Raw genomic sequence first — 14,681 nt, forward strand, 5'->3', positions numbered from 1 at the left:
TGCAGGACTCCATCCCAGGACCCTGGGATCATGACCTGAACTGAAGGCAGATGCTTAACCCACTGAGCCACCCAGGCGCCCCAAGACCGAGGTTTCTTAAGGAAGAAAGAATTTTGCCTCAAGACTGTGTCAGAGAAAACCTGCCTGAATTATCAAGCTGCTGTCCCCCTCCAAATTTTGGACATGCTGGCCCCATAATTGCATGAGCCAATTCCTTAAAATAAATCTTTCTAAATATATATCCTGTTAGCTCTTTCTCTGGAGGACCCTGACTGATAGCGTGAGTTACTCTGATGTGTTGCAAACGCGGAGCACCTTCAGCGTTTGGTCCCACGACGCAGTGAGGATGTTGAGCAGAGCCAAGGCGAAGGCCTGTCCCTGCATCCTCTCACCTTCTTATTTCACCCCTCATGGAAGGAAACATGCTATATTTGGATGCCACAGAGTCCGAAGTAAGCTCGCTGGTGACGGAGCAAAGGGCTTTTTCTCAATCCAAGAGAGCTGGAAGTCATGAGACAATAGTGAGTGAGCAGATAAAAACAAGACAGAAGCAAATGGACCTACTGATAAGGAGCACTTGAGAAAATGATGGGGACCGAGAAATTTCTGGGTGGCAAAGATTCTGAGAATTTCTCCCCTCTCCTTCTCCCTCTGAAAACAAAAGCTTTCTGTGTGTACTAACTGCTGTGGGGAACAGCAAGTCCATGTAACTCCGTAACTTGGTTCTATCATGCTATAGGCAGTTTCTTTCTTCTCAAGATCTGCTTTGTAATAAATGGATCAAAATAAAATAGGTGGGGCGCCTGGGTGGCTCAGTCGGTTGAGCGTCTGCCTTCGGCTCAGGTCGTGATCCCAGCGTCCTGGGATCGAGTCCCGCATCAGGCTCCCTGCTCTGCGGAGCATGCTTCTCCCTCTCCCTCTGCCCCTCCCCACTGTCGTGCTCAGTCGTGCTCTCTCTCAAATAAATAAAATCCTTTAAAAAATACAAATGTATGTTCTTTGTCAATATTTAGCAGTTTTATTTATATCCGTACACATGTAAGGTTTTAGATACCAAGATATTTAAAATTTGCAAAATATGATTACATGTATAAAAAATTAAATTTTTGAGTAAAAATCCTTTTGAGTGAATGGTGATTTATGTTTCAAAACAAAGTTTATTGGGTTGTGAAATGGTGCTAGAAAGTGTATTTTATGTATTTTGATTCCTCTCAACTGTGTATTATACTGTTACCTTGCTCCAGGAAATGGCTGACTCTCAATTGAAGATACTGCCTCCTTTCTGCCCCGCTACCCCAACCCCCATCCCTCCCACATACCTGTTTCAGCTTTATCTTCTCTCAGTTCTACATCATATTTACATGGCATGTTCTTTATTTGCTATTTTAAAGAAATAATTGTAACTTTGTGTTTTACAGGTAACGACTGATTTTGAGGCATGCGTTCTACCTCTTGGTTTTATTTTATAAGTATATAAATAAATGGAGTATAAAGTAATTTAGTCTGCTCAGAATACCACTTTACTCAAAATAGCTAAAGTCGCTTACATTGTTTTTGTCCTAAGAGTTTTAGTGACCTCTCTGTCTCTGAATTCTGAAAGGATACATGATGACATCTAAAGCAATTTTTTTCCACAATTCTTTGAGAAATTTTTGATTGTTTTCAAGGCATGGGTTCTGTGATAGGTTTTGGGGATACAGACAGATGAGAAGATGGGGCTTTCCTCTCAGGGTGCTCCCAAATCTCCTTGGAGAGACAGGCTTGACAACAGACTGAGAATGTGACCAGGGGAACAATAGAACCATCTTTGAAGAACAATTTATAGAGGATGAGGAAGGCATCACAGAGAAGGTGATAGTCCATCTGGCTTTGAAGGAAACCTAAGTGATTTCCATGTGAAGGAATCCGTAGTTGACTGAGATGTATTGGCATCTAGGAGTTTCACATATGCCATGATTTCAAAAGCTTAGGTAGAAATCATTTAGGCTTAGTAAACCAGATGACCTCTGAGGCTTCATAATAATTTCATAGATGATTAGTTGTTTTTTTTTTGAAGCATGCCTGAGGATTAATTTGTTAAAATAATACTATCTATTAAGATCTTGTTATTGAGTATGAGCAGTCATTTGTAAGATACTGAAAAATGTTTTTAACATTATTCTATAAATTGATGTTTTCCTCCCCTCTTTCTTTTCCCCTGCCCCCCACCCCATCCCTGGCCATTTTGGTTGTTTTCGCAGTTGGTTAGTCTGTTGCTGATCGGAATCGCAGCGTGGGGCATTGGTTTCGGGCTGATTTCCAGCCTCCGGGTGGTCGGTGTGGTCATTGCAGTGGGCATCTTCCTGTTCCTGATTGCGTTGGTGGGACTGATTGGAGCCGTAAAACACCATCAGGTGTTGCTTTTTTTTGTATCCTTTTTTAAAAGCAGAATTTTTTACCCCAATTGAGTTTGTTCTTACTTTTATCAAGTACTCATTTGATAACTATAACTGATTTGGAGTTATCATTAGGAAGGAAATTGCCAGAGAGCAGTTCCTAGCATGCCCTTTGTGTATTTGTTCCACAACATTAGGAACATTTCTTAGGGTGAAATTATTGTATGCGTATATGTTCCCATTTTCTCCTTTTCACATCATGAAGAATGCATTCTGCAAATTCAGTATAGTCCTATTTATATCTTACAAATTCAAAGAATTTTTATTTTAATCTAAATGAAATTCTAATAGATCAGCTTTTAAATATTAGTATTTTTTATTATGAAATATCTACAGTGTATTAATGAGAAAAATAATTGTGTATATTCCTTGTAAACTTTCTCTAGGTGCCATTTGTTCTGTTTTCTGGCTGAAATCCTTCTAGTACATTCTGAAGTTGTCAATACCTCTATTTTATGTAATTTTAAGAGTATCGAGAAATACCTTAACTTGAATTCTCAGTACATGATTATTCTCTTACTTGTATTTATTGTTCAGTTTTCTGTATCATGTGCTTGCTTAGCCCTGAACAGGGAGCAACAGGTAAGCACAAACTTTTTTCTTTTACTTTATTAGGCCTCATAGTATGTGTAGGAACAAAAGGGGAGAAATGATTGGAATATAAGATAATTCCTCTTTGCTCAGAATGGCATTTCACTGGAGACAGCTAAAATCTCTTGTTCCTGATTGTATTAGTGGGGCTGATCGGAGCCCTGAAGTGCCATCAGATGTTGCTTTCTGCGACCCCACCCCCCCGGCATCTTTGAAGTGGAATTTTCCCTTCCTTGGGTGAAAAGTGCCACTACTGAAAGATGTTCACCCAGCCTTTTCCCACCGTTATGCAGTGAAACGTTTGTGATACCATTCTAGCAATTACACTTTCTGAACTCTTAATTTGTGAAAGAATACGCATCTCTGTTTAGGGCAATGGAAAATTTGTGTTGTTTCAGTCTGAGAATCTTTTGAACTAAGTGTTTCTTTTAAAATGCATGGAAAAGTTAAGATCTTTCATTCTTGGGATAGAAGCAGTGCTTTAATTTTTGTTGCAAATTTAGGTATTACCCTTTGAAAACTTTTAATCGTCTTACAAAGAGTATTTATTTTAGGTACACTCATATTAAAAGTTGTAGCCTCTAGCTTTATACATTTTGTGCAGGGATAACACATTTCAATGTATATATTAAACGCATTTTCTAGGGTCAGCTTCTGGAAGTGGGTTGGAACAATACAGCAAGTGCTCGAAATGACATCCAGAGAAATTTAAACTGCTGTGGGTTTCAAAATTTTAACCCAAATGACACCTGTCTGGCTGTAAGTACAAAGTATAACATATTTTCTGGAGATGTATTACATACAGATGAATAATGATTAACATGAAAGAAATGGAATTTCTGATGCTGAGTTGTATTTTTAAAATGCCTTACATATACCTATCTTAATATTCCATGTACACTGTTACATCATTTGTCTGTTCTCAAGTATCCACTCCTGAGTACTAAGTATCCTAGAGCCCTGCCAAACACAGATGCTCGTGGTTCTTTGCCCCTAATTCCTTCCCATTCAATTCCTCCTAGAACAAGTTGTGAAAGAAAAATAAGAACAGATTAGCCGTAGAGGTGCAGAAGAGCTGTAGAAGTATCTTGGTTTTGAAGCATATCAGGGTGGTAGGAGGAGAGTGGTCTATCCTAAATTTTGGGGCTCTTTAACCAGTTAAGCATCCCCAGGGAGGAGGATACATGGAAATAACCCTCTGTCCTCTCTCCCTTCTTCCCCATTACAACTTCATGCATTTTCTGTGAGAGCCGAGTTAGCAATGGACAAATCAGAGCCATACTGTTGTCTCAGGCCAGACCCCAATATGAGGATAGACTTGGAGTTTGACTGTCTTAGGAAGTTCACATGTGTTTATATTTCAGGGAAACTCCTATTACCATCTCTCTGAGCCCTGAGCTGGGTTTTCCTTCAATGAGGCCTCTTTTGTGGGAGTATTCATTTTCTAGAGCTAAGTGACACATGAACACCACCCATGTATTACCTCAGTTTCCATGGATCAGGAGTGTGAGAATAGCTTAGTTGGGTCCTCCACTTAGGATCTCATCTGGGTGAAATCAAGGTATTGGCCAGGGCTGCAATCTCATCTGAGGACTGGGGTGTTCTGCCGAGCTCAGTGGGTGTTGGCAGAATTCAGCTTCTGGTGGTTGTAATGCTTTAGTCCCATTTTATTGCTGGGTGTTCCTCAGTTCCTAGAGGCTGCTCTCAGGTTCTAACTATACAACCATCTCACAACATGGCGGCATCCAAGTCAGCATGATAATCGCTCCATTCTGTTAAGATGATGTCTTATGTCATCCAAATGGCCAACAGACACATGAAAAAGTGCTTAACATCGCTCGGCATCAGGGAAATCCAAATCAAAACCTCAGTGAGATACCACCTCACACCAGTCAGAATGGCTAAAAATAACAAGTAAGGAAATGACAGATGTTGGCGGGGATGCGGAGAAAGGGGAGCCCTCCTACGCTGTTGGTGGGAATGCAAGCTGGTGCAACAACTCTGGAAAACAGTATGGAGGTTCCTCAAAAAGTTGAAAATAGAGCTACCATATGATGCAGCAATTGCACTACTGGGTATTTACCCCAAAGATACAAATGTAGGGGTCCGAAGGGGTACGTGCACCCCAATGTTTATAGCAGCAATGTCCACAATAGCCAAACTGTGGAAAGAGCCAAGATGTCTATCGACAGATGAATGGATAAAGAAGAAGTGGTATATATACACAATGGAATATTATGCAGCCATCAAAAGGAATGAGATCTTGCCATTTGCAACGACGTGGATAGAACTGGAGAGTGTTATGCTGAGTGAAATAAGTCAATCAGAGAAAGACATGGATCATATGACCTCAGTGATATGAGGAATTCTTAATCTCAGGAAACAAACTGAGGGTTGCTGGAGTGGTGGGGGGGGTGGGAGGGATGGGGTGGCTGGGTGATAGACATTGGGGAGGGTATGTGCTATGGTGAGCGCTGTGAATTGTGCAAGACTGTTGAATCACAGATCTGTACCTCTGAAACAAATAATGCAATATATATTAAGAAAAAAAAAGAGAAGATAGCAGGAGGGGAAGAATGAAGGGGAGTAAATCGGAGGGGGAGACGAACCATGAGAGACGATGGACTCTGAAAAACAAACTGAGGGTTCTAGAGGGGAGGAGGGTGGGGGGATGGGTTAGCCTGGTGATGGGTATTAAAGAGGGCACGTTCTGCGTGGAGCACTGGGTGTTATGCACAAACAATGAATCATGGAACACTACATCAAAAACTAATGATGTAATGTATGGTGATTGACATAACAATAAAAAAATTTAAAGAAAAAAAAAGATGTCTTATGTAACCACGTGGTAAACATGGGAGTGAGTGTTTATCGTATTCACAAATCCCATCCACACTCACAGCGGTGGGGGGGGAGCGATCACTCAAGGTGTGTATACTGGGCTTGGGAACCTTGGGAGCCATTTAAGAATTTAGGACGCTACTAAACAGCCAAGGCCCAGATTGGATGTAATATTCCAGCCACTCATTTTTAGGTGGGTTCAGTGTTTATCTGCTTTTTATAATTGTGCTTTGAAATAAAAGTTCTTTTTTTTTTTTTTATTGATACAGAGCTGTTTCAAAAGTGGCCACCCATGCTTATCATGTGCTCCAATAATAGGAAAATATGCTGGAGAGGTTTTGAGATTTGTCGGTGGCATTGGCCTCTTCTTCAGCTTTACGGAGGTATGTGCAAATAACTCACTCTCTTTACTCTTTGTCATAGGGTTTTCTGTTTTATATGGCAAGAGGGCATGACATTTTACCTTAGCATGGCCCTTAACTTAAGGAATGTATCAATGAACATCCTCATTGAGAACTAGTATTGTAATTAGAGGAGCCCTGGCTTGAAATTAGAAGACCTCACAGATCCAGCATGAATTTTACACAGGGTGAGATGCTTGATTATTAAATTATTTAAAATTTAATGAACAAGTGAAATGAGTTTAGGCTGGGTTATTTCTAGAATCTCTTCTATTTGTAGAGTTGAATGATGAATTATAATTTTAAATCTAATTTTGGAATAGGTAGGACATTCACACTGTTTAATATATATAGTATATAACACACATACATACTTATAAAGATATACTTATTTCTAGCCCTTTAAAACCTACAGGTAAACACTATTATTAGTTTCTTATTTATATTGCATGTATTATACTATATTAAAATATTGATTAATACATTTATGTATAATATATGTGTCTGTAAGCAAAACCACACTCATTGATAATTTTAGAGGATGCTAATTCCTTTTGCAGTGTCTTTATTAAACTCTCAATATCTGTGGATGTTTTTTGATACAGCTGAGTTGACAATATGTATCAAAATTAAATTTTTTTAATTCATACATTCTACTTACAGTGCTTTATTTCATGGAGATAATCATATGACTATTTAAAATGAATAGAAAAGAATGTTTATTGTGGATAACAGCAAACCCTTGGGCCAGCTTGTGTTCTTCAGTAATGAGCTGGTTGAATTAGAGTGGGTGGGAAGGGACATTTTTCTCTGCCCTTCAAGTTCCTTCTAGCTAGACTAAGAGTCAGACTGACATGAGACATATTAACAGGAGAAAATCAAATTTAATATTGTATATATAATGTATATACTGCATTTGTGTATATAATGTATACACTATATATGTATATGATGTAGGGTCAATATATAGCACATTATATATACATATATGTGGATATATTATATATTCTATTCAGTTTCCTTCTCTTGAGAATGCAAAATTCACACTTGGTTGTTCTTAACAAAGTGGAGATAAAGGCCAAGGTTAATATTCATTTTTTAAAAGAAATCTCCCCTGACATCTCTTCCCATTCTGAGCATTTTTTTTTTCATTTTACTTTTTCTCATGAAAGAGCTGTCTTACTTGTAGGTTGGTCGTGACATTGATTCAAGAAAATCAATGTACTGTTTAAAAACAATTCTGTGCATTATTCCTTTGTTTCCTTTTAAAAGTACAATTTTCTCCATGAAAACTTAAAAATATAGATAGGAGAAAAACCGGGATGAGCAATCTCCATATAGCACATTAGCCAGATTTTGCCCCGTGGTTTCCTTTTTATATTTAGAATTTATTTTGAGAATTTAATTCTTTTTTTTTTTTAAGATTTTATTTATTTATTTATTTGAGAGAGAGAATGAGATAGAGAGAGAGAGCATGAGAGGAGGGAGGGTCAGAGGGAGAAGCAGACTCCCCGCTGAGCAGGGAGCCCGATGTGGGACTCGATCCCGGGACTCCAGGATCATGACCTGAGCCGAAGGCAGTCGCTTAACCAACTGAGCCACCCAGGCGCCCCGAGAATTTAATTCTTTTGAGCAGCTCCATTTTCTTCTCATGAGGTTACATTACCTTCAGTTATGCCTACTTTTTTTTTTTTTTAAGGACTTTTTTTTTTTAAGAGCAGTTTTAGGTCCATAGCTAAATTGAGAGAAAGGTACAGAGATTTCCCATATATCCATTGTCCTTACATAGGCATGCTCTCCCCCATTATCACCATTACTCACCAGAGTGGGAGGTTTGTTATAGTTGATGAACCTACATTGACATATCATAATCACTCAAGGTCCATAGTTTACATTAGGGTTTACTTTTGTACATCTTTTGGATTTGGACATTATAATGACATGTATCCATCATTAGAATATAATACAGAATATTTTCACTATCCTAAAAATTTTCTCTGTTCTGCCTATTCATCCCTCCTCCTGTTTTTTTTAAATATTAATATTTGTAAGAATATAAAGTCATAGGGGCATGACTGGGTGGTTCAGTCAGTTGAACGTCCAACTCTTGGTTGCAGCTCAGGTCATGATCTCATGAGTCATGAGATCAAGCCCCACGTCTGGCTCTGTGCTCAGTGGGGAGTCTGCATGAAGGTTCTCTCCGTCTGCCCCTCCCCCCACTCAGATGACCTGAGCCAAGGCAGACGCCCAACAACCGAGCCACCCAGGAGCCCCTCAAATAAATAAATTATTTAAAAACAAAGAATATAAACTCAGGAGTCTTAGGTGTCTTAAGAGCTAAGAAGACTTGGTGTTCTTTCATGGAATCCTCCTCTATATTTTAATATTTTATATACCATGTCCTTTGAAACCTGGCTAGAGATTTTAATAATAACTTACCCAACCTGATATTTTCTGGATAGTGAATATTTTATAGCTATACTAACTTTAAATTTTTTGTTTTATTCAATATTCCACAGAATCGTAGGGATGAAGCTTAACCGATGATTTCCTTTCCTTGGTGAAACAGGCTTGATTTTGAACTATTTATAATAGCTGGAAATAAATGTAAACCATAAAAGAAACTTTGATTTAGAATCTGAAAAATAGCTGAGACATATTAACTTTTAACATGTTAAAGTTAGCACATGTTCCTTGTAGAAACTTTGGAAAATACAGAAAATTTTGAACATGAAAAATTACATGGATTTACTAACTAAAAATGACAAATAACCAATGTTTATATTTTGGCATATTACCTTCTGCCTTTCTATATTTAATAAATAAACATAAAAAATAATGTGTAGGCTCATTGCACAGATCTCTGTGTAATGAGCTATATACTTTAGTGGCCTGCATATTAGGCCTAGGTTCTAGTATCAGCGGTGTTCATGATGAGTTCTAGTCAAAGTTACCCTTGAGAATCTTTAGATCATTTTAAGCAGCTTTGTAAGCTTAGAATCCATTAGTTATCTAACTTTGATTTTTTTGCATTTTGAGTGTGGCGTTCCTTCCAGACTCTCCCAGGGAGGGAGGGACGAGATCATGGTTCAACAATGGGGCAAAGGAAGAGATTGTCCCATTTTGTCACTTACCGCTGAAATGGAGGAATGAAGTTTTGGTAAAATGTGGCTTCAGATGATGAGTGTCTAATGTACCCATTTGCTTTGTTTCCCCTGTAACTTACACTATCGGCCGATATCCAGGGCTGATAATCAAGCGATTTAAAATCTCAAAAATTCTCACCCAACGCTCTCTCCCTGTGTGCCAGTGTTTCTGGGGCAGGGGGAAGGAAATGATGCTTGGGCAGGTTGGGGGTGTCAGAGGAGTTGCTGTCCACAGCAGGTGTGCACGTATCTCAGCATTGTGAAAACCAGCCTGGCTGACGTGGTAGGTAGAATGTTAGCCTGAGAATGGCCTTCAGTACATCAGATTGCACATACAACCCCAAATGTGCTAGAGGGCATGGATTCCATGTTGGAACCACGGTTCTAGCACTTGGGACCTGTATGGCCGCTACCCTCGTGACCTCAGTTCCCTTGCTGGTAAAATGAGGATAACGTTCCCATCATGCAGGGTGTTTGGGGAGGATTGTTTGAATTTGTAAAGTGTGCAGAACAGAGCCTGTCACAAAGTACTCCTCATGTGTTTATTAAATAAATTCCTTTTTTTCCTCTGTTCTATATGCCACAATCCAGGCTTCCCACTTCCTTAAATTAGACTTATCTTTCCTTGATTCAACTCACAAACTATAGTTCCTTCAGCTCTGACATGTTATCATTGTAATCACTGCCAGTCATGAATTTTAGAGTAACACAGGGATTATTACTGTGGTAATGGAGAAAATTTTGGATTGATCCTAATTCTCTAGAAGTAGTTTAAAGGGCTAATGAGTAGTTACTAAGTCAAATAAACAAAATTTAGATGAAAAGTTGGCACAGCTCTAAAGTGGAAAGTATAATTTGAAATTCATTTTCTTCCATTAAAAATTTGTATCTTTTTCAGTCCAAGAATTTTTGATTATTTTAAGTAAATCAACTTTGAGGTAGCAGAAACAGAATGAACACATTTCTTAATTAAAAAAAATTATGTTAAGGCTTTTGTGAACCTGGTGTGGGAAACGACACAGTAACAACTTAGTATTTTTCTAGAATTAGAGATCCCTGGTTCTTGAGAAAGGCAGGAATTATAACATTTTTTAAAGATCTGCATTAGCAAAGTTTGTTATTGTGGGGTTTTCATTATTACTGAATTCTTTCTCAACCCAGTTTGTTTCTCACTTATCAAAATAATGTGATATTTTAGCCACCCAGACAATTTAGTGTTTGTATTAAGTTCCTATTGCTGCTGTAACAAATAATCACAAGTGGAGTTGTTTAAAGCAACACAAATTTATTATCTTCTACTGCTAGAAGTCAGAAGTCTGAAGTGCAGGCTCCCCTGGGAGGCTCTATGGGAGAAGCTGTGTCCTTGCCTTTCACAGCCTCTAGGGGCTGCCTGCGCTCTGTGGCCTTGTCCTCCATCTTCAAGGCAGCCATGCAGCATCTTCTCTCTGACTCTGCTTCCCGCTGCTTCTGACGTCACAGTGCCTTTTCTTGATGTCTCTGATTTTCTTTTGCCTGCCTCTCTTTTGTAAGAACGCTTGTGACTACATCAGCGAGCCCACCCATATAATCTTCCTGTCTCAACAGCTTTAACCCAATGACATCTGCCCAGTCGCTGTTACCATGTAAGGTAACCTAATCCCAGGTGCTGGGGATTATGATGCAGACATCTCTGGAGGGCCAGTATTCATATTAATTGTTTTTAGGGTTTCTAATTTGGGCTACTTACAACATTTTAAAGGGAAAAAGAAATCCCTTCCCCTTTGAACAAATAATGCCAAGTGCTTCAGAGGTTCCAGATTGTTTATTGATAAACTGAAGAAACAGATACAACTGTTACTTTCTCTTTCTTCTTCTTCTTTTTTTTTTTTCTTCCATTGCAGATCCTGGGTGTTTGGCTGACCTACAGATACAGGAACCAGAAGGATCCTCGTGCTAATCCTAGTGCATTCCTTTGATGAGAAAACAAGGAACATCTTTCATATTTGGATCTTGTTCACTTTCTCTAACTTAAAGTTCAACTAATTTGCCTGTTTAAGGAAGCAGTATCTGAAAAGTTACATTATTATTGACAGTGGAATTATATATTTTTACTCTTACGTTTCTCTAAATGTTTTTCTTTTCCCATTGCTGAAAAAATTAGAAACTTGTGGTCCCCTCCGACCCTCGGTGGTACCTGTAATCTACTGTATTCACAGTGTCTGGCACTGTCCACTGTGGCCTTTCTTAGCATTTTTACCTGCAGAAAAACTTTGTATGGCACTATTGTGTTGATCATATTGTAAATCTAAATATACATCTCACTGGAATAATTAATTGTATGTAGCACTGTGCTGTGTAGATAGTTCCTACTGGAAAAAAGAGTTGAAGCTTATTAAAGCCAGAAAGTATGAGATTCTATTATGTTAAATTCAGTAAGGGAAATCCAAAATCCTGCATTTTTTTTTGTCTTTTTAGGAAAGCTGTATTGTGGTGAAAATTGTTAACATAAAAGTGATAATTTAGTTCTAGTAGTCTTTTATGATTACACTGTTGTAGCCTAGAAATAGCTATGTCTTTAGGAAAGTGTGGTCTAGTTTTTGATTTTTATAGATAAGTACGGAGGAGATATGAGCTTATGAATGTTCTGATGTGTAACATTTGCCTTCAGCTTTTGAAATGGAATGGGTCTGAGAAATTCAGAAAGTATAGCTATATAATCTTCATATTCTTTTATAATTTGAAGTCCAAAAGACTGCATTTTTAAACAAGTTACTATTAATGCATTGGCCCACGTAGCAAAAAGATATTTGATTATCTTACAAATTGTTAAATACCTTTTTCATGAATTTTCTCAGTATTGTAACAGCAACTTGTCAAATCCAAGCATATTTGAATGTGAGCTCCCATAATTTGAAATTGAAATAGTATTGTGGTTCTGTATATTATATTAAAAAATTAAAGAATGGAAACCTTTCCTCGTGTATGAATGTTTCAATTAAAAGAAAGTAATGGAAGAAGTGTTAAATGGATTAAGTGAAGTGGAATTCTTTCCTTTATTGCTTTGTTTTCTTTGACTTAGAGCCGAGTGCTGCTTTTTTCGTGTATAATCCAGCCACGGAAATGAACTTCCAGCACTAATGTCTACTGGTAGTCCCCCCCAAATTCTTTCTTGAAAATGTGTCAGTGTTTAATATTTTCTCCATAGTGAGAACTGTTTTTTAGAAGAGAAGTTGTTCGCATTTATTTGGGGAAAATAGTGAGTTCTTTTGTGTTACTGACAATTATTAAATTCTTGTCTTGCATTCTATGTAGAATATATATTTTATTGGTAATTGTCATTATGATGGGTTTTAGGCCAAGAAAGAGGGCAAATGGCCGAGCTGTAGAATTTTAGAGCATTCTGTGGTTGTGTCACCTCCATGATTCTGGAAGACTGCCTGATCTTTCAAGAAAACCCAATTGTGCAATTCCCATGATACAGTAAGGGAGGAAAAACAATTTCCCCTCTTCTCTTCTAAGTTCTTGTCTTAGACCCTGTCTAATACAAGTCAGATTAACAAGAGAAAAACAGGTTTATTAACATGCATACATATCTATTAATATGTATACATAAGATATTACCCAAAACTGAGTAATTCCCCAAGATGGCCCAAGACACCGTATTAGATACTATCTTTAGCTAAAGACTAAGTAAAGGTGTGTGTGTTGGGGTGTGAGAATTGGAGGGAAGGACAGTTAGGGTTACCAGGAAAAGCACTATAAACAAAGGTAGGACTTGTTACGTAGATTTAAGTCAGTGACTTCTGCAGTGCTAAGTTTCTTGTGATCTAGAGTCATCCTTTTCCTGGTGCAGAGAAAAGGAGGCAGACACTCTTACATATAGAGATCTCCTTTATAAGTATAAATTTCCCTTTAACGAAGGGTTAACTTCTCTGTTTACAGAGCTACTCCTATGTCTGCATTTTTTCAGAAATAATGAGCTCAAAATAATCTTGATGCCAGAGAGTGGCATAGTCTGCTATCCTTCAATGCCATATTGAGCTCTGGGCAACCCTAACAATGTTCCTGCTTATACCATAAGATGAGATTGTAAGTGACACACGGAGCAAGTGAGATTTTTGAATACTGTCTTGTTAAGGCCTTCTGTATTTTCCTTGTTTGCTTTGTTACATCTTGAAGTTCCCATGAAATTCTGGTGCCTCTTACTGTAATACTTTCCTTGGTACAGATGACTGTATTGGAAAGAGCTTTTCCATAACCTTGGTTTGTGCTCTAATTGCAGTGGCCTTATTTGGGTCAACCCAGTTACAAATCCGGGCCTGGGAAGCATGAATCTTTAGGGCTACTGAACTATAGGATTATGAGAGCGGGTCATAACTAATGACTCACCACTCAAGAAATAATACATTTTCAAGTACCAAGAGTAGCCTTGTTAGATTAATTTGGGCTTTCCGTTCCCGCAGGCAGATCTGAAGATGATAGATTGTCCTGGGAGGTCTCCTGCGACCTCGGTATGTGTCCACGTGCAAGGTACAGCTCACATTGCACAGTTTATTATAAACCTGCTGGGAAGGCCTCTGAATAGGTCTGTCCTGATTCCCAAGTGGTTGCTAATGACGCTGCAGAAGTCAGGCTGATCCCAGGATTACAGGAGCGCTGTTGCCTGTGTGCATAGAAATGTTGCCCATAAATACATGGATCAGAGGAGAGGGTCAGAGCAGCGTCTGTCCTTGAATTAAAACAAATGTCCATAATGCATACTCAAGAGTGCGCCTCTCTCTCGCCACCTAGCATTTATTTAAAAAAGCTCTACTCATTTTTAAAATTTCTCTTATTCCCTATTTACATACTCCATTTAGAGGAATATTTCTTAGAACATTTACCCAGTCAGCCTTGGTGTGAAGGGTGAAACTTTAGTTAATAAAATGCTAATACAAAGGAAAAATGTTGGGCTACAATTTCTAAAATCAGAGTTCATGTGGCATAAATTCATCTCAGACACTCTGTGATCGATGTTTCGATCGATGTTTCAGACCAGTTTGGTCTGAAAACCAGTTCTGCATGTTCAACCTAAGTCATATGCTGCTGAGAACAACCTATCAGAGAGGGAAAAGAATCCAGAAGTGGGGCTTTAAGTTCTTAGTTTCCTTGAACCAAAAACCTCCTCCTACACTTTTTCTAAGTATTTGTTTAACCCTGTTTAAGTTTATTCATCCTTTTGAAAATGCACCAAGTAAATATATGAAACAATTTCACTTTATAGCTGGTACTGAACAAATTAGAATTGC

At 38.3% G+C, this 14,681-nt stretch overlaps 1 protein-coding gene across 1 annotated transcript in view; it reads left to right on the plus strand.

Annotated features, from left to right (window-relative positions):
• Positions 1-12,353, plus strand: part of TSPAN13 (tetraspanin 13) — a 32,354-nt gene extending 20,001 nt beyond the window's left edge. Inside the window, exons 2-6 of the mRNA XM_028120363.2 lie at positions 2,241-2,408; positions 2,937-3,017; positions 3,672-3,785; positions 6,137-6,250; positions 11,295-12,353. Of these exons, the coding sequence (XP_027976164.1) occupies positions 2,241-2,408; positions 2,937-3,017; positions 3,672-3,785; positions 6,137-6,250; positions 11,295-11,369 (552 nt within the window). The 3' untranslated portion in view covers positions 11,370-12,353. The remainder of the gene's footprint in view (positions 1-2,240; positions 2,409-2,936; positions 3,018-3,671; positions 3,786-6,136; positions 6,251-11,294) is intronic.
• The last annotated feature ends 2,328 nt before the right edge of the window (positions 12,354-14,681 follow it).

The sequence above is a fragment of the Eumetopias jubatus genome, unplaced genomic scaffold (assembly GCF_037043125.1).
Source record: "Eumetopias jubatus isolate StellerSeaLion01/CBP00866 unplaced genomic scaffold, mEumJub1_p1.0 scaffold_14, whole genome shotgun sequence".
Lineage (NCBI taxonomy): Eukaryota > Metazoa > Chordata > Mammalia > Carnivora > Otariidae > Eumetopias > Eumetopias jubatus.